This window comes from Chanos chanos, chromosome 3, assembly GCF_902362185.1.
Source record: "Chanos chanos chromosome 3, fChaCha1.1, whole genome shotgun sequence".
In the NCBI taxonomy this organism is placed as follows: domain Eukaryota; kingdom Metazoa; phylum Chordata; class Actinopteri; order Gonorynchiformes; family Chanidae; genus Chanos; species Chanos chanos.
In genome coordinates, this window is record NC_044497.1 from 19,191,650 (window position 1) to 19,204,574 (window position 12,925).

The following is a 12,925-nucleotide window of genomic DNA, read 5'->3' on the forward strand; positions in this document are numbered from 1 at the left end:
TTGTTGAGTATGTTTTCTAAATGCATCACTTTGGTGGCTTTAAACCTACAGAGAAAGATGGAGTATATAAAATGAATGAGTCAGTAAGGTGTCATGGAATCTATGTCAAAATAAGCAAGGATTAGGAGAAAAGCTGAAAAAATGCTATTTGCACTTGACAATCAGTTGACAAGTTCATCAGTTAAAATTCATCAGCCGACAAAATCCAGAATCCATCTTTGCCTTCCAATAGCTGAGAGTGTTCAAGCTTGCCAAATCATGGCCCACTCTGAACACCCTCATCAAGATCATCGGGAACTCGGTGGGTGCCCTGGGTAACCTGACCTTGGTGTTGGCCATCATCGTCTTCATCTTCGCTGTCGTGGGCATGCAGCTTTTCGGCAAGAACTACGAGATGTGTGTGTGCAAGATCTCCAAGGATTGTACTCTGCCTCGATGGCACATGAAGGACTTCTTTCACTCCTTCCTCATCGTTTTCCGGGTGCTGTGTGGGGAATGGATCGAGACCATGTGGGATTGTATGGAAGTGGCAGGACAACCGCTCTGCATCCTGGTCTTCATGCTGGTCATGGTGATTGGGAATCTGGTGGTAAGTTTTTGGAAGTTTTTTCTTCCGTCATCTGATTCTGCAGTTGGTGTAACTTGGTGTTTAGTGTAAGACAGGTGTTCTGATCTGTCTACAATCACGCCACTTCTAAGTGTACAGTGTAATCTGATCTAACAGAAGTGTGAAACAATTTGGTTGTGAGGGGATTAGACTGTGACCAGCAGTACAGACTAGCAGTGAGTGGTCTGAGTTAAAAGAAGAATGATTGAATGACAGTCAATTTTGTTTGATGTTTGATCTCTTTCAGTTTTTTTTTTGTAGTGGTTTAGAGCACAGCTGTAAGGTGATGAATCTGTTTTGTCTGGAAGGAACTGGAGATTTGGTTCTCTCTCTTTATCTCAGTATACATTGCCCCATTGCTGCTAGCTTTGCTCTGTTTCGTATTGCGTAGACACAGCTCAGCGCTCGATCACTGACAGAATCCGTCGTGGCTACTGTCTCTACAGTTGCATGAGAGTCCCTCCAGCACCAGCCCCCCTCCCCGCAAAACCCTCCACCTCTTCCCTCTTCATTGCTGCCGTTCTCCCCCCTCCCTTGCGGTACATCTCTCCCATTTCTGCCATGACTGGCGGTCTTGGCAGGGCCTGGGCAAAGCTTTACGACTTTTTCTATAATGAAATGACTTCACTGTCCCTTGTGTGTGAGGCTACATTCTCAAGGGCTGCCCGAAAGCCAGATGTTTTTTTGGGGGGGGGGGGGGGGGGGGGTTTGCCGCTGTACTATTTAGGTCCACTCGATTTCGGAGGGAGGGGCCGAAGAGTCTTTGGAGGGGTTTTTGAAGCGTTTCTCAGGGCTCTGATGTTTGCCGCTTTGGCTCAGATTTGATATCAGAATGAGGATGGCGGCAGGGCTTATTAGCTTGAGTGAACAACACAGAACAAAATGTCAAATGGTCATACTTTACGACCGTGTGTGGCACGACTTTTGTCTGTTGCCTCTGTGGACTAACTGAAGTTGTATCTTCCCTGTGGCTTGTGTTGTGAAGACCTTGTGGCTCTAAACAACTCTTTTGCTGACTGATTATGGCAGGACCAGAATCGAAGGTCTAGCTGAAGCACAATCAACACTGACCCAACTAGTTCCATCACAGTGCATGAGTTGGGACCACAATGTAAATACAACATAAGAGTGTGCCTCTTATGACTATGGGAAGAATGAGTTCTTATGCATCTTCCATTTCATTCCTTATTAGTTTTTTCATTCATCATTCAACAGCTATAGGGTTAAAAACTTTGAACAATGTTCTTACTTTAGCAACATTGTGGTGAATCCATCAGAACATTTAATCTGTGAATGATTTATTCGATCCCTTAGCCATGTTCCGGTGTGTAGCACATCTGAGTTAATTAGCTATTTTTAACGTGCAAGCGATGCTAGCTTTTTTCTTTTCTTTTCTTTTTTTTTAAGCAGCTGGTGTATGAGTAGTTAACAAGACTGTGTAACGACTAGTTTACTGAACAAATGGAAGTGAAAACAATTATCTGGTTGCTAAAGGTAGCAAGAGCACCTTTAATCTATATTTTCTTTGATTCCTCTTTGCAGATTTTCACTAACCATGCAATGCCCTTTCTCTTTTAGTTAGCTCTTCATGCTAGCATTATGCAATTCTACTACAATTCCACCACAACATATCCATTCAAAAATCCAGTATTAAAATGATTCCATGATGAAACATTTAATCATTTAAACAATTAAATGTTTTTTTTTATTTTTGCATTTGTCTGTCGTATAATGTTTGATAACACACACCTGGCAGATCTATCTATCTATCTATCTATCTATCTATCTATCTATCTATCTATCTATCTATCTATCTATCTATCTGTGTGGCAGAGGGGACAGACCATGTCAAATTCATGTCATGTTTTGACAGAAATGTTAGATGTCTGTGACTAGGCTGCACACACACACACACACACACACACACGCACAGAGGGGCAGCAGCAGCAGTAGTGTGTTCATAAGGCTGTCAGCAGGAGGGGTTTTCCGTCCTAACTGACACATGGACAGGTGCTAGCGCTGATCCAGACATTGTTGGCCTAACCACCGCAGTCCTCTGTCCATGCAGGAAAGTGCAAAAGGCAAGGATACGCAGAGAGGCATTGCATAAGCAGCACACATGTGTGGCGTTGTTAAAATATTAAACTTCTGACTTATTCTTTCCTGCCATGAGCTCATTGTTTAAACAGTAAACATAGATCAAATCGTAATAGCATTCTTCAAGCTGTTATTTTTAGATTATTCTGACTGGTTACTTGACAGTGATTGGTCAGGAAACGTGTATATTGATTTGGGCTTTTTATTTAAGAGGCTTCATACTATGTGCCCATCCCATCACTGAGTCTGCAGTCATGAAGGGTTATATCACTTGCTTACGCTTTCTGTGCTTAATTAGGCCCCAGTGAACAAAGAGGTGTGCACAGGGCAACACAGGGTGGTAATCAGTCATTGCCACGATTCTCCTTCGTACGTAGAGACGGCACCTCCGGAAAGCAAACGCACGCAGCACCAATTACCCAGACTAATGCAGGTGCTAATGTTGTCTTCCTCCCTGCTCACGCCCCCAGCGGACTGATTTGTTGCCTTATGTCCGTGCGTCTACCACACGTTAGTTGTCCTCACTTCTTGCCTTATTTGTTTTGCTTCGGTGGTCTAAGGACGTCGGCGAGGAGGAGAATTTAGTGGCCTGTTGCATAACGCAGGCAGGAGAGCAGGTTTACGTTTGGAGGTTTACAAAGAAGCTGCACTATATCACAACTGCAAGTTCACACACGTTTATCCTCTATGATAAAACCATATTGTCCTGTGTCCAGTTAGGATTTATGTCTTCAAGATAAAGGATTTAAAGATGGTTATTAATGTTCTGAGTAGTTAGGATGTTATGATATTTACCATTGTTAAGACTGGTAGCAGCTGTGTTCAATAAATTTTATAGTGGATTAATACTTGCCGTGTTTGTAATCAAAAGCATCCAGGATTTGAGACACACAAATGTTCGTTTCAAAGTGTTTTAATTCATATCCAAGGGAATGACTGTGATGTTTACATGACAGAGTATTTGTATCTGAAGCTGTTATTAATTTTTTATGATGTGTTGTGTTTGTATCACAAAACGACCAGTAGATCTCCTTTCTCCTGCTTTACTCACATGACTCCCATGACAGGTGTAGGAGCCACAGAGATACCAGCACGAAAGCCTTGTTTCCACTGGGGTCAGATAAAGATGAGAGAGCGAGAGAGAGAGACAGAGGGAGGGAGGGAGGGAGAGAGAACAACAGAGAGACAGTGAGAGGGAGGGAGAGAGACAGAGAGAGAAAGAAAGAAAAAGAGAGAGAGAGAGTCAAAGGAAGAGAGAGAGACAGACAGACAGACAGGCAGACAGACAGACAGAAATAGGCATAACATTCCTCAAAATCCTATGAGTGCAATGTGTATTAACACAGCCCATTACAGCACTGCCCGGCCGGTGGCTCAAGGTTCTAGAGTGAGCTATGGTAACCAGACACTGGCGTTAAGTGGGTCACTGGGGTTCAGGTATACTTCAGCTTTGGTTGTTCTTTGCCAGCATCCTTTTCCTCTCTCTAATCGCCCCTTTAATCTTGGTTGCCATGTTACCTTACCTCACGGGACTGGCCCTCGGGCCTGAACTGTACAGGAAGCGGACCAAGGCCTGCAGAGGCAGTCTACCAAAATTTCGGTGGACGTAAATGGAGTAGAGTGGTGTGTGTGTGTGTGTGTGTGAGTGCTTGTGTGTGTGTGTGTGTGTGTGTGTGAGAGAGAGAGAAAGAGAGTGTGTGTGTGCGCCGCGCATGCGCGCGCACGTGCACTTGTTTGTATTTGTGTGTGTTCGTGTGTATGCCTCTGTCATCGGCACAGATGGGCGTGGATATGCTTTGGTTCTGTGCACCTGTGTGAATAATCAGCATTATTTAAAGCAGGCCTGTGTAAGCTGAGAGGTGAAAGTGTTATCAGATGAGTGACTGCCTTGTGTGACCCTATAAATCATTCAGGGTCACAGCTCTGGATTCATAGGAGAGCAGAAAAGTGTGTCAGAACATAGTGCCCTTACGGAAACAAAGACATCACTTAAACTCAGCACAGCCAAGATAAAAGACTGACACATATGCACACATTTACATGACAATGCACAGTGTGTGTGTGTGTGTTTTGAATTGAATCACTCTAATAGTACTAACAGTGTCAGTGACTGGGTCAAAGACCGGGTTCAGTCTTTGAGGAGCATGCCAAGGTTCCAGCGCCAGTCCTAAACCTGTCTCAGGTTCTGGTGAGTGGTTCCTGTCTGTCACTGGATCTTGGTTTTCCATAGCCCTGACATCTTCAGCTGTCATGTGTGTGCGAATATGCGTGTGTGTTTGCAGGTGTGTGTGTGTGTCCCCTGCGTAATTGTGGCCTGCCATTGGTTGTTGACCAATGCAGTCTTTAGTGAAATGCAGGGTGCTAATTCCCCCACACCACTGGAGGCAGTTAGCGCTTTACCAGTGTCAACTGGGATCCTGGGATTCTGCTCATGCTTCTGACTCTTAAATTCTGTACACCTTGTCTCTATACTAAGACCAAGGCCCCCTGTGTGGTCCACTGTAACCTTGGTATGTGCTGTACAACCGAGTAAACAAGCAAGGTGAATAAGATAGTTTGGCTTCATTTCCATGCAGCGATAACTTACCCTTGGTGTAAAAAGACTGTATTTCAGTGTACATTACAGGAGGTCAAACCTGATGTCAGATCAGATTTGCACATCACGGTAGACGAGTCCTGTCAGTCTTACATACACTACACTGATGGATACATAGCACTGCATGCTGACGCAGCCCTTGATTTAGCACCAAAGGGAGGGAGATAACAGTGGATATTCTAATTAATGACATCCTGATAATTCAGAATTACCGACGCTTATACAAACAATCTGTCTACAGATCTGGCGTCTGTGAATGGAACTGAGAAAAAAACGGATGCAGTTGGCAGATCCAGGGTTAGGGCTCCAGTTGACATTCCGAAAAGTGTTAGCCCTAACGGTCTACAGCGCCCCCCCCTCCAACCCCCACACTTCCACTCCCCCTGTCCCCCTCCCCCTTGACATCTGTCACAGCAGAACCCCCACCTCCCACACACACGCTGAACAGGTAAGAATAGAGGAGACTGTCCCACGGTCATTAAACACGATCAGACAGTTTTATGACCTCCTTATGGAAATACTGTACATTCCTTGTGCATATAAGGTGATGGGAATGCTCTTCGGAATCTCAGAGCAGCAGCAGACAGATCAGTGGCCGTTCCCGTGAAAACACAGTGGATGCGGAGATGGAGAGAACGATCACGATGCACATTCACGACAGCGTTTTATGTGTTAGATGTAACAGAATATGTAGAGTAGGTTTATTGGTGTACCTGTGAATAATGATGTTTACATTGCTACTCTCTTTGGACATGCTTTGCCATTATGGCACATATTACATTAGTCAATAAAAAATAACCTCCTTAGTCTTCTCTGTGACTGCATATAAATGGAAACACTGAGCAATGATTCATATTCACGCAGTAATGTTTCATGTTCTCACTGATCATTGTATCAAACAAAATGAAAAAGTAAAACATTATCATATAATGTGAGCCAGTAAAAGGCAGAGAAGCAGATTCAGAACATTTCATTTTTTGAGATCTGAGGTGGTGTTGTAATTACATTAGCACTTTACAAGAAGAATCACATAAAGGTCCTTATTTTTGCTGAATCGATTACTAGCATGGACCATCTGGACTGAAAGGACTAAACCACAGGTTGGTTGTGGTCGTGTTTAATTGAGTTGTTTTTTGTTTACCCGACCCCTCCCTCTTTTACCGTGTCTAAACACCCTTTCTGACTGACACATTTACCACCTGTTGTTTCGGTAAAGGTACCATCTAATAACACGGGTCAGCTGGCCCTGTTGTGCTGCAGAGATAATGGTCTATTTTTAACCAGCAGTGTGCAGGGTTCGTTGGCTTGGATGAGGTCCTCATCTCAAGTGAAGATATGTGAAATGGAGAACACTGGAGCTACCTGCCTCATGAGGTCACTGCTCCCTATACCTTACAAGATAATGATCATGTCCTACAGGAGTAGTCCACCGCCTTAACTTCTTGCTTTTCTTTTTCTTTTTTCTTTTTTTTGGGGGGGGGGTTCTTTCCTTCTTTTTAGTAATTTAGTAAAAAAAAAAGAAAAAAAAAGATTTGTAAGCAAAGTAAGGATGAGAGAGAGCACACCTGTCCGTGGACAGGCAGGCTTGGTAAGATTATGCTCTACAACATTCGCCTTTGAATTATTTTAAAACCAGAATCTGTCACACATTACCCTCCTCAGTTGATTCCAGTAATGACGTTTAAGGAGTCAGATCTAACCCAAGATCACCTGCATATGGTATTTGCTTACATGTTATTTTACTTGCTTTTATTTGCTTTAATATTATTGCCTGGGTGCACTGGACTGTCAGTTCTTTTGCCTTAAGCTCCAGCTGTATGAATGAGAGTGAATACACCTCCATGATTACCTACAGCATAAACAAAGTGGCAGCAGTACCCTTACTGAAATATAAGAAAGCACTTTTAGGTTAGTTGGGGATTGGATGTTACCAAACTAGACTACACTGTGACCCAAGACCAGGATGGTAAACTTCTTAAAATAGAAAAGGTGAGTTGTTGCATTCTGCATCCAAGGACATTTGAGGTGTGAGTCTTTGTCAAGGCACTGACTCAGGTTGGTGGTGCCGTCACATGGCATAAGAGGCACAGAGAGACACCTTGGGTTAAGCCAAACAGAAGTTGTGGTAATGCCTACCATGAGTCAAAGCCACTAATGAGGAGGGATCAGGGTGCTGCGCCAGAATAGAAGGACAGCTTCTTCTAACTTATTTTTAGAGCCATAAATATGCGTGCGTGTGTGTGTGTGTGTGTGTGTGTGTGGTCTGTCTGTGTGTGTTTTGAGTTTGTGTTTGTGTGTGTGTGTGAGAGAGAGAAGGAAAGAGAGAGACAAAGAGTGAGAAACATTTGGAAACTGACTATCATCTTTCATGTGTCAATTCACAGACATGGATGACGTCAGCGGCTTGCATCATCAGCATGATCATTTCACTGCTCTGTGATTGGCTAAAATATCTCATAGGCTACACCCCCTCTCCTCCTAACCTATTAAAATTGACCATCACTAGTAGCACCAAGGCCTCTATCCCTGACAGATTGGATTTGGAACTTAAGTCCAGTTTTTTCTTAATTTCTTACGAACACAGAAATGACGATATCAGCCTTTCAAAAAAAAAAAAAAAAGGGTAAAGTGGGTTTGACAATGTTTCACGCAAAGGGTAGACAGACACCTGTCTTAAAGCTCCATGCTGACTGTTTTAAAGCACTATAGAGTCGTTCACAGTCCTATCTCCATAGCACCCCCGCTAACCCACCTTAGCCTGATTCAAGCTAAATGGCTTCATTAGCTATCATGGGCACTTAATGTTTTCTGAAGTGCATTATTTCATTATAAAAGACTCCAGTGGACTGGAAGAGTTTATGGTTCACTGCCTGGTTTTATTGCTCTCAGTGAGATGATGGCGGGTTATATAGAGTCTTTTTCCTCTGCTGGGCATCATCACTTGATAAACATAACTCACTATTACCACTCAACAGAAACACAAGTGTTGAAAAATGTCCTGGCATTGTAAGACTCCCCAGACTGCAAAAAGAAAAGAAAAAAAGAAGAGAGGGAGAGAAAGTGAGAGAGGGGCCTGAGCATGGCCCAGTGAAGACAGTGTGGTTGACTTCATTTGGAAACTGTCCAAAGGTCATGAGGGATACTGGCAGGCTGGGACCTCTGAGACTCCGTGTTAATGAAAGAAACCAACAGCCAGACGTTAAGTATCTCTGTAATAAAGCTCAAGTCCATTATGTTAAAGCACATCAGAGACAGGGAAAGAGAGAAAGAATTGTTATCCTAATAGCCATCACTGGAAGCCCCCCTAAAACTGACATGGCGTACAAGTGAGTAACTATTTAGTTGCATGATTACATATTACAGTAACTATGACATTATGGTGTTAGATATTTGCATTTATTTTGTGCCTCGTGCTAAGAGCCTCACTGAAAGAAAAAATCATAAATTGTGCTTGAGTCTTGTGTGTTTTTATATTTATGTTTTTTCTAGCCTAAGGAACTAGTTCTGATGTTTGCTGTAGCCATAGGACAAGATGGAGCAGAATAAGACCTGAGTTTGACAGGCGTAACGAGAATACGTTATAGATGTTAACGGGGGGTCAACAAAAGGTCAACGTATATTTAACCCCGCTTGGCTGATCTTAGTTTCTGATAGGCGTAGCCAGTCACTGCTCACACAAACACATACGTTATTTGTAAATATGAGATGAGAATCGACTGACTAGCTAGATACAGTTGCCCCAAGCGTTTCGTTGAGTCATCCTGCTCAAGTGTCAGAATGGAGCCACAAGTGTGACTAATGCAATAAGTGTGCATGAATGATACTAAGGATACCAATGTCAAAAGGTTTTTTTTTTTTTCATTTACATACAGTTGTTGCCAGTTTGGCTTAATTTGAATTTGGGAATTGATTTAGCAGGCCAATACTTCCCCCAAAGTAAAACCGACCAATTCAGAGCAGCAACATTTCATTGCCGTTCACTGTTTTACAATGGCAAAAAGGTGTGTTGCAAACAATCCATGAACTAGTATTTTTCTCTGAACGTATAAACTATTTGCAGTGGAGCATTCACTTCTTTGTTATATTTGTGACATGCTAAGTCACTAACACTGATACACATGAAAAAGAAGCAAAAAGATAAAAATATTGTAAGCTATGCAAAAAGAAATATCGGTTCTGAGAATTATTTCCCATGCAGGTGTGTGTGTGTGTGTGTGTGTGTGTGTGTGATGTGTATGAAATGTGTGCGCACGCGCTTGTGTGTGTGTGTGTGTGTGTGTGTGTGATGTGTATGAAATGTGTGCGCACGCGCTTGTGTGTGTGTGTGTGTGTTTTTGTGTGTGTGTGTGAGGTCTTGACAGGCCAGCTGTTGAGGAGAGATGAGGAGCACACCGGGGTGTCACCCCAGCAGGTTAATCATATGTAATTACGATGCACTGCTCACCCAAGGGGAAAGCATCATGGAGGAAGGAGGAATTTTTGGGCGAGGAGGCTGATGCCCTGCCACTGCTACAGTTCTCAGACTAATTATTCAAGCAGTACGTAATCACCCACCCCTCCCTCCACGCCCCCGCCCTTTTAGCAGCATGCTATACCTTATTCACTTGACACCTGCAAGCAAACCAAAAAGCTTGTTCCTCAGTCCTCAGTCCTCAGTGTTCAGCTGTTGCTTTCCTCCTAACATATATCTCTGCCTGGGTCACCTCTGGAAAAAAGGGGGTAGTGTTTGGCAGTTCTCTGGAGCTCTTTGTCTCTGAGTCTTAAGTCTTTTAGTCTTAGACTTGCATAGTTAATAGTTTACTGCTAATGTCATCTAAAAGCAGCTTTCTCATTCAGCAACTATGGTTAAATAGTAATAAGAACTGACAAGGTTTCCTTTAATTTTGACAATGCAAAAATGTGTTAGGCAGGTCTGAGGAAGAGAGTGCCACAAACAAAAAAATACATACATATATCTCTCAGTGAGTACCCACTTAGAGCACATTAGACCTTCCTACACAAGCTTTTATGGCGTGCTTCAGTCTCCAGAAATGCTTGAGTCACCGCACATTGGAAATTCAGTCTGTTTAAAACATGTGGTATGATTCAGCTAAGGTGACCATGGTTTGTCACGTAGTTATCTTCTCCAGAGAGACAGGGAGAGGTAGAGAGAGGGAGAGAAAGAGAGAGAGAGAGAGAGAGAGAGAGAGTTGGAGAAGGGGTGGAGAGTGGAGGTAAGGGCTAAGATGACTGCTGGTGTAATGACTCCTTTGTTCACAGTGAATCTATTTTGTTCTGCCCTCCTGGAGCATTGAACATACCTAATTGGTCTATTTTCCTCTCAGTCCTGCACTGACCTTCATCTGGGCCTTGAAAAGCTTTTGGTTCCAGTTTCATGTTAGCGAGTTCATCAAATACGAAAGCATTCTGTTCCAGTTCCATCTCTGTACTGGCAAAAAACCTAAGGGTAGTGATTTATGCAAAGTGAATGAATCTGTACAAAGCCACACCTATAGTGGAGCCAGCTTTTCATGCCATGGGTCTCTTGAGTCTTTATGAAACATGTTGGTTATTACAAACAGAGGCTTCATCCAATCACGCAGCCTGCTAACTGGACCAGTTAGGGAAATGGTGTAGGCGCAGGTGGAGTCGAATTCTAAAATTTGGTAATCTCTCACTGTGAAAATAGAGGAAAAATATCAAGCTCTTTAATCTCTTTACTCCTTCCTTTTTTTATTCAACATTGTGAACCATTGAACTGAAAAGAGAAACCCTCCCTCGTAGGCTGAATTTTTAATGCGACTGTACAGCCAACAGGGTCCAAGGCCACGGGATGCGGTTGACAAGAGGGGGTAAGTCATCTCACATATTGAAATGTCATAGTGGGTACTGACCAGTGATTTATTCACTTTGTGGACCTTGGCTCAACCTCACAGAATGTTAACTTCTATTGTTGTTGTTATAAGGCTGAAGGAGGAAGGCCCAGTAAATGGGATTGTCTATGGCACAAGAAACCCCAGGCTTATGTGCCATCAGTGGTCATTTCACAGTCTGCAACCTCCTTAAGCCTACAGCGTACTTGACAGATTTTAGCCATTGGGCTCTAGTTTAAAAAACAAAACATAACAAACAAACAAAAAACAAAATGAACAAAACAAAACCCTCTCACTAGAATAAGCAGATAAAATGTTAGCTGTGTGTGACTGACAGCTTTTGACCATATTCTAAGACCATCTTCTGTGTGTGATCAGGTATGGCCGTGTTACCAGGTCTATTGTTGCAGCTGCTGCTGTTGTAGGCATGGTATTTTCACAGAGGGTCTGTCACATCTTGCCTTTGTTGCTGTAGGCGTGTTTAGAATTGGGTGTGTCACACTGGGCGTGTCACACCGGGCGTATGATAGATGCTCCTCTGGAAGAGTGCAAGTTAAATGACAAACTTCTATTTCCCACTGCCACCCTTGAAACCAGTCTCATGGACACTAACTCAGACAAGAGAGTTTGTGAAAAGCTGGGGGGTTTTTACGATACTGTTGAGTGTACATTACTGGGTAGTCTGACAACCATGTTCATCACATGAAGGGTGACATATGAATTATTACTGCAGAATTTCTTAGTATTTACTCTTTACTAAATTACTGCAAAATTTGTCTTTGTGTGTGTGTGTGTGTGTGTGTGTGTGTGTGATGGGTTATCCTATTGATAATAATAATAATAATAATAATAATAATAAATGTTTTTTGTGCACATTGCACTGCTTTCAGTGATGTAGATCAATGTTTTCATCAACCTGATTTAAACAAGGCAATGTAGTAACGCAGTTGATTGTAGTTGATACAGGTAATATAGCTGATTAAATAAAGTAAACAATTTAAGTAACGCCTTTATCCAGCACAGTCTGAAACCAGCCATCATCTCAAGGAAATATATTCACCCTCCTCACCATAATCACCCATCTCCCTGAATATTACACTTATCTTATCCTTATTCGATTTTAAAATACAAAGAGCCAAAACACTGGCAGATGTTGGTTTACTGATAGAGCATGCCATAGTAATCACATCCTAGTAATTTAATACTAAGATGTGTTTGTCACAATGGATACATATGATGACTATGGTAAACTTTCCCTCCAGACCCCTATGGTTGTTCTATAGAGCATTGCCTGGCTTGGCCTGTCTTTACATGTTGTCCTCATACATTTATATGGATTTGCATCCATATACCACTACTCCTACTATTCTTTAGCTTACATCTCACAGTGTGCATATGGAAATATGAACTTCGTGGAATGGGGATATCTAGAGATGGAGATTGTGACGTTCTCGCCATATACAGGCTCATTATCGACGATCACCGTACACTGGCTGACAGTTCTCTGACTGTCAGGCTCTGTTTTGCACATTTTGAAGTAAACACATTGATCCGCGGGCCAGCTCTTCTCTATGTGGAAGCCGTCCGGGGGCTTGTGGGTCAGCTCAAACAGGAACGGGCTTCATCGGCTGCCCTCGCCCTGAGGGGACTGGTTCTGCAGAATGGGCCTGACGCCCTCAACGCTGGATCTTTAATCATGGAACATGGAACACATACGCCCCCAGTCAATGTCAAGGCAACCAAAGTCAACACTAAGTAACACTTCGCATTGTT

The 12,925-nt window shown here is 42.9% G+C and overlaps 1 protein-coding gene across 1 annotated transcript in view; it reads left to right on the forward strand.

The window, feature by feature from the left end:
• Positions 1–12,925, forward strand: part of scn5lab (sodium channel, voltage gated, type V-like, alpha b) — a 90,227-nt gene that overhangs the window by 38,743 nt on the left and 38,559 nt on the right. The window contains exon 15 of the mRNA XM_030768573.1: positions 233–589. Coding sequence (XP_030624433.1) covers positions 233–589 — 357 coding nt within the window. The remainder of the gene's footprint in view (positions 1–232; positions 590–12,925) is intronic.